This window comes from Macaca nemestrina, chromosome 5 (genome assembly GCF_043159975.1).
Source record: "Macaca nemestrina isolate mMacNem1 chromosome 5, mMacNem.hap1, whole genome shotgun sequence".
Taxonomy (NCBI): domain Eukaryota; kingdom Metazoa; phylum Chordata; class Mammalia; order Primates; family Cercopithecidae; genus Macaca; species Macaca nemestrina.
The window spans coordinates 41403839-41417960 of NC_092129.1; the positions used below are offsets into that span (position 1 = coordinate 41403839).

General features: G+C 38.7%; 1 protein-coding gene and 1 long non-coding RNA gene across 7 annotated transcripts in view; one reads left to right on the forward strand and one right to left on the reverse strand.

Annotated features, from left to right (window-relative positions):
* The window catches only part of LOC105465677 (mitogen-activated protein kinase kinase kinase 5), a 243220-nt gene that overhangs the window by 87016 nt on the left and 142082 nt on the right, over window positions 1-14122 (reverse strand). For all 5 annotated transcript variants that reach the window (XM_011714252.3, XM_071096505.1, XM_011714250.3 and 2 more), the window contains 2 exons: window positions 12766-12919; window positions 7444-7551 (listed from right to left, as the gene is read on the reverse strand). In XM_011714252.3, the coding sequence (XP_011712554.1) occupies window positions 7444-7551; window positions 12766-12919 (262 nt within the window). The remainder of the gene's footprint in view (window positions 1-7443; window positions 7552-12765; window positions 12920-14122) is intronic.
* Window positions 1-14122, forward strand: part of LOC105465676 (uncharacterized) — a 48868-nt gene that overhangs the window by 15821 nt on the left and 18925 nt on the right. The window contains exons 3-7 of one of the 2 annotated variants that reach the window (XR_011623409.1): window positions 3532-3675; window positions 3933-4100; window positions 9557-9704; window positions 9918-9982; window positions 11643-11764. This is a non-coding gene — a long non-coding RNA (uncharacterized lncRNA). The remainder of the gene's footprint in view (window positions 1-3531; window positions 3676-3932; window positions 4101-9556; window positions 9705-9917; window positions 9983-11642; window positions 11765-14122) is intronic. The other variant, XR_011623408.1, reaches the window with a different exon arrangement.

Below are 14122 nucleotides of genomic sequence, written 5' to 3' on the forward strand. Positions count from 1 at the left end.
GCTTCAGCTGGTAATTTGGAAAGTTGCTTCTAAATCCTGTTGGCCTCAGGTGAACTTCTAAATATATATATGACCCAGGAGCTGCAGCCGTTACCTGTACACTACTTGCGTGCAATGCAGCCTTATCCTCAGAGCCTGCAGCTGAGCTGCTTTCCAAGACCATGTCCAGGAGCAGGAGGTGGGAAGCAAGTGTAGAGCTGAGGCAGTATGCAAACCCGCCCCTGAACACAGCAACTGGCAAATACTAACAAGACAGCACTGGTAAAACGCATCTTCTATCAATCCTTTTCTGGGAACAGCTAAGTAGAAATTTTGGACTGGTTTCGTAGGAAAGGAGTGGAGTATTTCCAGAATGCTTGGTTCCTGAAAAGTTGCCAGTGCTGCCAGGGAACGTTCCATTTCAGTGATGTAAATAAAGCCCAAGCCCTGAGATGGAAGGTGGAAGGAGGCCTCCCTCCCCACCTACCTGTAGGACCCACCACAAGGAGGCGCTGATGACCTACAAAGCCAACAGGTAGTCTCAAGGCTCCTGGGACCTGTCTGGGAATTAGGGAAGAGCGGGTCCAAAGGCAGCGCTAGCGATAATTAGCCCCAGCAGGCAAACCAACACTCAACCTAATTTAATCAGCACAAGCACCATTTTCTAGGAACGGGTTAGCTGCAGATCCCAGGCCCCAGTTAGGGCTAGAATAGGAGCTGGAAGTTAATGCCGTATTGACTGAAAGTGGCAGGAGTTATACTGTAGTAAGCACTGTCGGCTCCCTCAGCAACTGTCATTCCCTCCTCCTCTGCTGACAAAAAATAAATTTTGCCCGGGTTCAGGTGGCAATGTTTATGAATGGTGAAATCGGTAAGTCTAAATTGGCCATGGCAAGTTCATTTGCCTTGCTGGGGATAGGTGTAAGCATGGTCATGTGATACAACTTATGGTATAAAGGAGAGCGCTTGGCCCTCCTCCCCGGGACGCCGCCTGTGTGAAGTGCTTCTTGGAATAGCTAGCTACTTAAGAACATGAGAGGACCACCAAGAGTATGCAGAGAAGCCAGAATTCAGAATTCTGATGCTGAAATTACCCTCAGAATCACCCCACCTCAAAATTTATTTTTTTTCGTCCAGGCTGGAGTGTAGTGGTATAATCATAGCTCACTGCGGCCTGGATCTCCCAGGTTCAAGCGATCCTCCTGCCTCAGCCTCCCAAGTAGCTGGGACTTACAGGCAGACATCACCAAACCTGGTTAATTTAAAAAAATTTTTTTGTAGAGATGGGGGTCTTGCTACGTTGCTCAGGCTGGTCTTGAACTCCTGGCCTTAAGCAATCCTCCTGCTCTGGCCTCCCAAAGTGCTGGGATTATAGATGTGAGTCACCATGCTCAGCCTATAATTTCTTGTAATATGAAATACCATTTATTTAAGCTGCTTTCAGCAGGGAGTTTGTAGCAGAAAGCATCCTTGGTGGATGAGAGCATCAAATCATCTTAATCTAGAATCTGGGGTAAGCATGTTTCCCTCATAAATTTCCTGGGCCTTCTGTGAGTGGCCACTGGCTGGAGCTGGAGTGAGGGAGGAGAATCAGCACTTAATCTTCCACTAGGCCCCTGCCTTTGCTTGATAATCCATGAGATAGGCCAAGGGTGCCCAAACTTCAACCCCCAAAAGCGGGGCAAATTCTAAATAACCATTTAAAACGTCCTGCAAATAACTTCTCTCTTCCTCAATCTAAGTTTTTCTTTCATTGTACACATTCAGACTTTCTTCAAGGACTAACTTACTTTTTAGCAGCAGCCATTCATTCAACCAAGAGAGAACTGTTAAAAGATCGGGATTTCAATTAATTTTACCCCTGAAGGTAGAGCAGCTCTCTAAGAGTGCCTGGGAATTGGTATATAATGTGCTTAAAGTTTTGAAAGTTGCAGTATATATATATATATATATATATATACTAGCTCACAGAGCTATTTATTCCATATTTTAGAATAAAAATAGAGAAGGAGTGACTAAAGAAATAAACATGATAAATGAAAAGCTACATTCTCTATTCTAATTTTAGGAAAAAATTTTAAACATTCTATGATAAAAGCAACCGATGTTTAGTTTAACATAAGACCTATTAAACTGGTTGCTTCTCTGTTAGCTATAGATGTTTTAAAGTAACATGGTAATAATAAAGTTTTTTTGTTTTTATTGCTTGTCCTCCTTCCAATTTTACCACTTTTATTTTAAAAAATTGAGAAAATGGTAGTGATAATGAATACACTATGGTTAGAATCAGGGTTTGCAAAGAAATTGACATAAATTCAGAATGGAAACTGATACAAGAAAGCTTCAACTTTTGAACAAGGAGAATTTTTAGCACTAAAAGTTATAGGAAATAAGGACAACATAAATATAATTCTTCCTGATCAAAAGATGGTGAAAATGGAAAATGGACAGTATACAACTTAAATTTGTAACCCTATTTCATGCACTTGTTTATATCCTAATATATATCCTAATATTTCTTAGTAATATGTAAAATGTAGTAATAATGTAAAAATTGTCTCTGTAATTGTCACAAAACATAAGAGAATTAATACGAGGCTCACTTTACTGAGCAAAGAACCTCTAGGAAGGAGAAAACAATAACAAATAGCTGGAAATAGTACTCATTTTCCAAAAATCTCTGGCTTACTTTCTGTTCTTTTTCTGTCTTCCAAATTCTTCTGGCTCTCTACTCATTCTCCAGGCCTTGCTAATCGCTAATTCCTTTAGCCTCACTCTGTTTCCAAGTGTCCTTGGATAACCTTGCTCTTTTCAATCAAGCCTTTGAAAATCTCCTCCTCCAGTCCTGCTCTCGTCTCCATAATGTTCATGTCTCCTAACTTCTCTTAGTTTTTGTAGTTTCCACTGGATGATTACTGTAGCTCAGTTTGTGAGAACATGTATGTATATACTTGCATACATACAAAACAATATAAATATTGCACTGCACTGTAAAGCAATATCACTAACATGTATATAGACAGTTATATTGATTATTCCCAATTTTGCCACTGGATGATTCCATTTGGAGTCTTGCCATCAGTTTCAACTAAACACGTCCAAAATGAAATTCCTCATGATTCCTCTACAACTCAGGTTTTCCTTCTAAGAATCCTACCACCTTTATCAATGCAATCAAAACTTGAGTCACCTTATACCTATTCCCTCTTTTTAACCCTTCTTCCTAATTCGTGATTAAGTCGTATACTTTTCTTTCCAAATCATCCATCCCTTTGCAGTCACAATTGTATTATTCCACTCTAGGATCTCTACCTGCCTCATATCTAGCTAGTTCCTCTACTAGTCTTCCCTGTGACCCTCCAGAGCCTCAGACTTCAGAAATCAAATGTCAAGACCAGATCAATTTTATAGCTACACTAGCAACCATTATGGAGCACTTGTTCCAAGCCACTTAGCACCGTGCTACATGATTTCCATTCATCCTCTCATTTAATCTTCACAACAATTCTATGAGGTACTATTATTCTCATTTTACATATATGGCAACTAAAGCATGAGGAGTTGAAGTGGATGCCTAGGCCACGAAGCATGCAAGAGGTAACGTCAACCTTCACACCTATGCACTTTGATGCTGACCCTGGGTTCATAATTCATATTCTGTTCTGCCTTCATGCCAGCTTTCAGATCTTCAGAAACGTGAGTGACGTCCTGTTTCCTACTGACACATGCTTAAAATTCTTCTTCCTAGCTTACATAGCACTGTAGAGTTTTATGTCATCCTGCCCACCCAATCATATCTCCCACCTCCCTCAACACGTTTCCCCTTGTGGAACGAGTCAGACTCTCCCAGCCCCTGAACGTCCCATGCTTGCTTTCACTTTGGTGCCTTGGTTGGAATTCTGCCTTATTCTTCTAATCCAGTTTGTCTTCCCGTGTTCGTTTATCTCTTCCAGTTCTATGCACAGCCAAAGTACAGGTTCCACTTCCTTTAGGAAGCCTTCTCGAAGGACTCCATGCCTCACTGATCTTCCTCCTCACTGAAGGCCACAGACCAAGAACATATAGTGTCCTCTTCAGGAACCGGCACAGTCCCAAAGTCCACAGAACTCAAAAGAATGCTGGTAGATTGATTTGCTCTACTATCATCTCAACAGTGCTTCCCTCAGGTGTAGCGTGATGCATTCTAACATAATTGAAATAACATGTTAGAAATGTTGCTGATGGGGGTGCTGGGGCAATGACTTCTTTCAAAGTCTTCCCTCTATTACTTCGCTCATGGAAATGAGTCTCATGGGAAGCTATGTCTTAGCTGAAAGCCTGTCTTCAAAGTCCTTTATCAAGGAAGTTTTCTGTATGAATAAATTAGTATCACAAGTAACTTTTTCAAGTGTTTCTCCATACAATTGACACTCCTATTAATGAAAAAGAATCAAGCTTCTGACTCTGCACATAGTGGCAAATATTGGCATGTGTAATTTGGGGCTTGTTGGGTGATCGAAGATCCTTAAGTTACCACAACCTATCGGTAGAGTGTCTCTAAAATTCAGATGCAGCCAGTTCCACACTGACTTGTAAAAGTGTCAGCTAGGACAGTGTTTCACAAACTGGGATTGGAGAAAGACCACAGTTCTGAAAGATGCTCCTCAGTATTCCTCAGTGCTACTAGATGGACTCGGTGTTGAGAACGTAAGAATGGATGGTTTTCTCCAAGCTTATTATGTAATTTCACGTTGCCAACATTTAGTGTGCCTGCTAAAATACTAAGTTACAAGACTTAACATGACCAACTGTATCTAAATATAGAACAAATTAAAATATAAATAACATGCATTCTGGGTGCTGCTTAGTATCTATTCATTTGAAACACAAGACACTGCCCTTCCTAGAAACTATAGCACTGGGACCAGTGATTTCTTGCCACTCTGATAGAGGTCACAGGGCCTGGCCATGATTGACATCCAGGAAGGATCTGTCCCAGCTGACTTGGACATATCAGAGCATGGGACATTCTTCTTGCTAGATTATGGACATGCTGTGTTGTTTTCCTGTTGAACTTCCTAAGGTGGTGGTTCACACATGTGAGATCTGAGTCTACCTCATAGAATTGTCCTCAGTAGGTCTGACATGCACATTAGGAATCTGCAATTTATTTTATTTTATTTATTTTTTGAGACAGAGTCTTGCTCTGTCACCCGGGCCAGAGTTCAGTGGCACAATCTTGGCTCACTGCAACCTTTGCCTCCCAGGTTCCAGCAATTCTCCTGCCTCGGTCTCCTAAGTAGCTGGGATTACAGGTGTGTGCCACCACGCCCAGCCAATTTTTGTATTTGTAGTAGAAATAGGGTTTCACCATGTTGGCCAGGCTGATCTCGATCTCCTGACCTCAAGTAATCTGCCCACCTCAGCCTCCCAAACTGCTGGGATTATAGGCATGAGCCACTGTGCCCAGCTGGAATCTGCCATTTAATTAAACCAGCTCCCTGGGTGACTCTAATGCTGGTGTTCCAGGGAACCACATCTTGAAAAGCACCATCCCCAGGAACCAGCTTAGACATAAAGTCAAGGATGTAATAATTCTTGAGCTACTACAATTGAGTAATTTAGTATGTTTACATCCCTATTAAAGTTATCAACCATGGCTACACATCAGAATCATGGATAAATCTTCATAAAAATGCATGTGTCCAAGCTTCACTCTAAGTATAAAGGATTCCAACTCAGTCGGTCTCCTGAGATCCAGTGTATTGCAGATAATTCTGATGCAGAGCCAGGTTTGTGTACCAGTTCAACACCAACAACCTCCCAAATGATTACTCCCATGCCATTTAAAGAGCAAAGCAGGGTTAAACTCTGGGGTTTCAAAGTTAGGATTTAGTCCATATAATATGTACACTGCAGTCATTTATAATTGTTTTTGTTGTTATTGTAGTTAAGACATTGAACATTTATTATATACCAGGCTCTGTGAAATGCACTCTACCAAATTATTTCATTTAACCTTCACAACAACCTTTCGAGGCGGACATTATTACCTCATTCTACAGATGAGGACACCATAGCTTGGAGAAGACAAGTTGCCCAAGGTAGGATTTGAATCCAGGTCTATTGATTCAAGTCCACATGTAAAAAAGTGCAAGCCCATACTCCCAAATCTACTTCCTGATTCCACTTCCTGCTTTATTTTTCCCTCTTCACCATTGAATATACCTATACATTTATTTATTGGTTTATTGCCCTCTCTGAGTGGAAAGCAAGCACCACGAGGGCAGGAATTTCACTCATTTTGGACACAGCTGTTTCCCCTAGGGTCTAACACCATGTCTGGTAGTGCCTGTCCAGAGTAAGTGCTCAATAAATATTTATTAAATGAGTAAGTTGATGAATGATGGCTAAATAAGATTATAAGGGCATTCTGAGAAACAGTTATGAGAAAGAAAATAAATTAACAATCTTTCCACAAGACTTCTCTCATATCTGTTGGTTTATCCTGTGGACTGAAGCCAGGTCCTGAAAATGTCTGTTTTTAAAAAATAGTAGGATGATTTGTACATGCATTAAAACTGATGAATATAGAAGTGGAAAGGCTTATCCACGTGACTGCTATGAACGGAAGTGAGACTGTTTTAAGATCCTTCTCAAAATAGGTGGTCGCACAGCCCACCTCACTTTGTGCACAGCACACACTGAGTCAGTGGCTAATCTGAGATTTAGCAACTACTTAGATAACAAAACAGCTAGATGTAATGATAACTATAATGGTACCAGCGTAAGATTAAAAGTGGCATCATTCTGACAGGCTTCCTAAAATTAACATATGCATCTTTTATGTCATGCATTTTAAGTATTAGTTCTTTGGTGCATAACTTACAGCATGAATTTACAAAAGAGAAATATTCCAATTCTGAGTATGTTTTGGATGGTTATGCCATCTATAATAAAAATCCAAATAGTTCAATTATATTTTATTAATATTGATGAAAAATTCATAATTCAAATTTAACAAGTTTTATAATACAGAATGCATTTATGCCAAGACAGACACACAGCTGAGCTATTTCTTCTTAACTAACACAGACATTTGCTGGAGTATATAAATGCTAGAAGAGGCCGGGCGCGGTGGCTCAAGCCTGTAATCCCAGCACTTTGGGAGGCCGAGACGGGCGGATCACGAGGTCAGGAGATCGAGACCATCCTGGCTAACACAGTGAAACCCCGTCTCTACTAAAAAATACAAAAAACTAGCCGGGCGAGGTGACAGGCGCCTGTAGTCCCAGCTACTCCGGAGGCTGAGGCAGGAGAATGTCGTGAACTCGGGAGGCGGAGCTTGCAGTGAGCTGAGATCCGGCCACTGCACTGCAGCCTGGGTGACAGAGCGAGACTCCGTCTCAAAAAAAAAAAAAAATGCTAGAAGGGTGTAAAGTCCTTCGTTACTAATGCTCTTGTGTTGATAATTGCACAATTTACCTTGTCATCAGGAAGCACGTGCCAAATAGAGATTGTCTTTTCCTCAACTTCATTGTTGATAGACAAATAAGAAGGTTGATAGATTTTGGTTGGTTCTAATATTAATACCTTGAAAAGATAAGGCAAAGAAACTAATATCAGTGACTTAAGATTGAAACCACTTAGAGTTGCTGTAACACCCCACCACCAACGTAGAGGATTATTGGATGAGCTTCTGAGTCTGTTGCCAGAGTAAATCATTTCAACTTCTGATTGCTGTTATTCCTATAAATCCTTCAAGCATTTTACAGTATTTATCAATTATCATAACGTTCAATAATGCATCACCTTGTATTGCTAATAAACTTAGACATACATTTTTGAAGTCCATATATGGGCTCAGCTATCCTCAGGGAATCTACTAGCGATAACTTTTAAAAATCTTCTATTTTATCATGTACTACATAAGCTATTTCTATAAATATAAACGTGTCAAAGAAAGACAGAAAAGGTCCATACATAGAACGTCACATCCTTATTTTAGTTTTCTGCTATCACACTTTATCATACAGATGTAGTAGTATGGTTTTCATACCCATGTAAATAAATTTAGAAATGGTTTTAGTTATTCCTGAGTTTTATATATAAACCAAAGAAACAAACTTAGCCATATGAAATAATAAACACGTTTTTGCACTGCCTTCCAGATGAAACTGGCATCTTCAATAATGATATATTTAGCCTTGTAAGAGAAAAACAGAAATAAAATTTGTTCCTATTTTGAAGCTCTATGAGGGGTATGTGATAAATGAGTTGAGAATCTCCATCAAAGGACTTCATGAAGTATTATATTATTACTAATGTCTCACATTTGGAGTGAATAGTACTAAAATAATACACATGCCCTGGTTTCAAAGGTGTGATGATTCATTATCTACTTGTACAGATGCTTAAAGGCATCTTCCTGGCCCAAATTTCCTAGGCAGACTTCACTAGGAAGGTTTAAAAAAAGAAAAGTCAATACTTAACTATTAGACAAACTGGAATAGTCTTTCTACTCTACTGCTTAACATTCAAGAAAATTACCTTTAGAACTAATCTTGAATCAAGCAAGTTTTCCAAATAAAAGTGGAGGAAAACTCCTTCAGAAGGCACCATCCATAAGGAATTACAAATTCATAATACAGTAAAACAACCCTCAGAAAGAAGGCAAAAGAATCTGGGCGTATTTGTTTTACTCCAACTTATCCTAACAGTGCGTTTACTTAAGGTACAGGGAACTAGAGAAAGGGAGGTAGAAAAAACAATTTTTCTTTACTCTTTGAATATTAGAAATGTTAAGGGCTCAAAGAATTCTCAGTCAGGCTCTAGCTGTGAAAATAAGATGGGCTATACCATAAAAAAACACACGGTGAGAGCTCATAAGGGAACATATTCGGACTAAGGAACAAACTCACCCAGTGAATCAAAATCTTAATTCCAATCAACAGAGACATAAGCGGTAATGATGAATAATGAAAATCATTTTCCCATCTAAACTTTGCAGAAATGGTGCTCTCATATCTGAGTATCACAATGTATATGAAATCAAAATAATAGAGAATAAAAGGTGAGTTTCCCAAAACATCATCCAACTCTTTTCATTGACAAGTGAGAATATACCCCATTCCCAAATTATGTGGGCACACTATTATATTCAACAGAAGAAAAGAAAAGCACCAGCTCCTCTCTTGTTAAATTATGTCTTCATTGTCATCTTAATATTTCTAACAGATAAAATCTGGACTATGTGTCCCTAACTTGAGACAGGAAATAAAAACAAGGTTGTAACTATCACTGTCTTAATATTTGTTGAACTCTTTGCTCTATCCTTGAAATGACAAAATGTGAGAAATGCATAGCATACATTACAGAGGTCACAGAAAGGCTGGGAAACAGACCAGGGAATGGAGGCAATTTGATAAAGCCTTAAAGCTAGATATACCTCACTTATTAGTTTATACATTCTTGCTTTTAGTTTCTTGTTTTTAGGTTAATATTATAATTAACTGCTAATTTCATGTATCTGAATCAAAAAGGAAAACTGCAAGGCCTATAAAGAATAGATATTAACCAAATGTTTAAATTTCTACAGGGTCTTTGAAGTACCATACTTCTCTCCTTCCTCTCTCCTGACATTAGATAATGAGTTGACGGTCTCCAAACTTTTCAATGTAAGAAGAAAAGAAAATATATCAAGAGGAGAGCTAAGAAAAAAGAATAAATTAAAGTGATAAATGATGGTACCATTTAAATCATTTCCCAAGTAAACTTTCAACTTTCTTTTGTCCAGAGTCACAGTTAATTCTTGGAGAAATGAGAATGAATACAGTATTGAGATAAATAAAAGCAATCAAATAATATTTTCTAAAATAGGCCATCCTGGATTTTATTAGATCATTTCAAAAGAAGGATAATGTTATCATCCTAATCAACACCTTCTGCAACCTTTGTAGTGTGAGCCACGGAAGATGCTATGCTGAGGATACGACAAGTTGCAGTGACCAAGATCACCCTACAGGTACTAAAAGGCTGCATTTCTCTATGAGGGAGAGCACTGATGGCAAATTCCAGAAGTGGTTACAACTTATTACCCAAATACTGGTCCTGTTTTTCTGCTATGCTATCATGTATATTGAGATTTAAAAATCATCTCTATGGCTTCCATTATTTTTTAAAGCAATATCTTTACAGTTTCTTCAGTGCTTCATCATACATGTAAATATAAGAAAATAATCAAGTGGTTAATCCTAAAGCAATTTCCATTAAATTTGGAGCTTCTTGGGAGACTGGCATGTTCTGGAACTCACGCAGGTGAAGTCGTTGTAGGAAAACTCAACTTAAGAAGAACTACAAAATTGTACAATTTTGTCCTCTGTGTAACAACAAACTATGGAAAAGAAATTTTGAGTACCTGAGTTATGAATTCTGATGTAGTAGTAGTATTTAGAGATGAGTGGGAAAACACTGCATTTTAGAGTCTTGTCACAAAAAGACAGACCCCAAATAAGCCACAAAGTTTCAAGAAGGAAATGGATTGCTGAGAAAAATCAAATATGCCATAAATATGTTGGCACAGTAACACCTATGTGCCTACCACTGGCAGATAACTAAGTGTTAACATGCTGTCATATTTGCTTCAAAATGTTTTCTAAGGAAATGAAATGTTGCAAATAAAGTTGAGGTCCTCAGGATCCCTTACACAATTATATCATCTCCTTCCCAGATAAAATCCCAGAATATTCAGCAATTCCCATGCCCACCAGCAGGCTCTAAACATGCTCTTGTCTCCACAATGGTGTCAACTGTTGTAAAATGTTTTAATTCTTTGAGTCCAATGGGCAAAAAATATAGTGTCTCATTTAATTTGCATTTTCTTGACTAACCAGAAGTTAATTATCTCTTCATATAAATTTTTTCTTCTTTTATTTATTTATTTATTTATTTGAGATGGAGTTTTGCTCTTGTTGCCCAGGCTGGAGTGCAATGGCATGGTCTTGGCTCACAACCTCTGCCTCCCAGGTTCAAGTGATTCTCCTGCCTCAGCCTCCCGAGTAGCTGGGATTACAGGCATGAGCCACCATGCCTGGCTAATTTTGTATTTTGAGTAGAGAGAGGGTTTCTCCATGTTGGTCAGGCTGGTCTCAAACTCCCAACCTCAGGTGATCCGCCCACCTCGGCCTTCCAAAGCGCTGGGATTACAGGCGTGAGCCACCACACCCGGCCTCTTCTTATTTTATATTGCTTATCACTTTATACAGGATTTTTTTGCATATTAGGCAAATTGACCATTTTACACAGTTTTATAAAACATTTTCTCCCTGCCTAGCAGTTTCTATTTGGCATGTTCACAGTGGTTTCTTTTTTTTCTTTTTTAATCAAACAAAAATATCCATTTTTTTAGTGAAATCAAATTGGTGAATATTTTCCTTTCGGACTTATAAGTCCTTTTCTTGCTTAAGGATGCCTCTCTCAACTGGTGTTTATACCTATATTCTCCTAACTTCTCACTTAATATTTTCCGATTTGTTTTTTATATTCACTTATTTATATTTATATTATGACAGACAACTGTCAAATATATTTTATATTCACTTATATTTATATTATGACAGACAAATTCATACGAAAAAAATCTAAATGGGCTCAAAGTGACTAATTTGAATGGTTTCCTTTCATAGCCAATTTTCTAGTCGATCAAGTCAACAGTCAATTAAATACCTGAATTCTACATTCTCTTCTTTGACTACATTTACTGCTACTGAGAGCAGCAGCTAGAGGCACGCTGCCAGCTCATTCTAAGGTAAGTATTTTCCTAGGCTACACATTATCTAGGCTAGAAAATGAAGTGTTTCAGTTAGAAAGGCTTTCAATTAAAGACCCTGCTGAGCTCAAGGCTTCATCTGGAAGCAAGAGTAAAGCATGCTCATGTGAGCAATGGATTTAATTAAGTGAAGTAGATGATCCTATCAACAAGAACTAGAAAACTAGATTTTGCAAAAAGAATTGGAAACTGTCACCACCTCTGAGTATGGAAGATAGAGATCAGAGAGCTCAAAGAGATTTATGGCATAACTTTGATGTGGAAAGAAATTTGTACATACAGCAAGTTACCAATAATTCTTGAATTGGATGCTGGACGATATTAAGAACTATCAGAAGAGGCATGGCACCATCTAAGAAGAGCAATAGGTGTTTTGTGTGTGTGTGTGTGTGTGTGTGTGTGTGTGTGTGAGATACATTTAAATCTGTGTATCTGAAGTCCACTAGAGACCAGTCAAAATGAGTTGCAGACCAGAAACTGCAAGTCATTATTTCCCATGGTCTAAAACGTTGTAAATAGTGATTGGGGATATTACATCTAACTCTGACCCACCTGGGTAATGGGTGGTGGGGATGGGATAACAATGCAGGTGAGCCTGATACTTTTCACCACAATACGGGAAATAATACTGAAGATCATGTCAACGCAACTGCAGTATTAAGGAAAAGCATCCATTGGGCTGCCCTGAAGCTAAGCCAAGAGACAGTCTTTGCATTGCTTAGGAAGTACACTTCACCACTTATCAAAAGGAACCACCCAAATTCCATGGCAAAAACATAAAAATAGATCTCATTTCTCTGATTTTGAGAAGTTATTTTTAAAAGTAAGCTAAAGCAAACCAATGTGCAAGAAATAAAGATATTAACCAGACAACTGCAGCTTTGGGGCACAAAAATCAGCCCCCAAGCACTGTTACAATCACAGCACAAGATGTTCTTTAAATAAAGAAATGTACTTAGATTCAAAGGAAGAGTACTCACTGGAAACCTAACCACAGTAACATCGGTCTTTGTGGCCTCGACCAGGAAATCCATCCAAAAGTCCACAAGTTCTTGCTTGGCCACAGGCTGTTCTGTGGTCAGTTTCACAAAATGCTTATATATCAAAATTGTCTCTACAATAGACTTGAGGTACCTGAGAAGTAAAAGATATAAAACACATAACACACAAATTTAGAACCACCTGTATCCCAGTCTAATTCTGTAAATGTAATTTATATATGACATTAATAGTTATGCATTCAGATTCACCAAACGTTATTCGTTATTTGTTACATATCATGTACTTTCACACTTTCTTTTTTCTTTTTTTCTTTTTTTTTTTTTCTCTGTTGAGAAAGAGTCTCGCCCTGTCACCCAGACTGGAGTGCAACGGCGCAATCTTGGCTCACTGCAAGCTCCGCCTCCCGGGTTCACGCCATTCTCCTGCCTCAGCCTCCTGAGTAGCTGGAATCACAGGCGTGTACCACCACACCTGGCTACGTTTTGTATTTTTAGTACAGATGGAGTTTCACCATGTTGGCCAGGCTGATCTCGAACTCCTGACCTCAATCTGCCTGCCTCGACCTCCCAACGTGCTGGGATTACAGGTGTGAGCCACCGCGCCCGGCTGTGCAACACATTATCTCATTTCTATCTCACAAAAACTCAATAACGTTGGTTATTTTATCCCTATTTTAGAGATGAGGAAGCAGGCTTAGAGGGCTTGGTAACTTGGACTAGGGCCATACATCTAGTTAAAACATGAATTTTAAAATGCCTATGTTCTATTCAAGGAAGTGGTTAATGCATTTATTTTTAATTACGCTTCTTTGAGGAAGCTTTCCTAAATAGACCCTTCATAAGGATCATTATTTAGTTCTGAGGCAACTCAGCTTATATATTATACGAATACCCTCAAACCTAGTAAGACAGATGGTGCCTCAAAAGAAAAAGTTAGGAAAAATGAGGAGTGGGATAATTATAGGTGATAATGGCTATGCAGGCGCTTTATGGACTATAAACATGGAAGTTAACATTCCATAAAAATTAAGTTAGTAAACCTTAAGGCACTGTTTTGCGGCTATGAGAACCATCGCATAGAATAGTGCCTGTTTTCTTGCTAACAGAACCAGGATGCCTAAAATACTGCCATCAGAATGGTCATTGTAAAGAAATAGCAAATGTGACTCAATCTCATGCATGCATCTATTGGTTCCTCTATTTTGTATCATTTGCTGAATGCCTACTGCTGCACACGGTGCTGTGGGGATAAATATCAAAAGATGTTATAACACCAAGAATAAATATCCATGGAGATATGATTGAACAGAGAGACAACTTAAAAAGCCATACACTA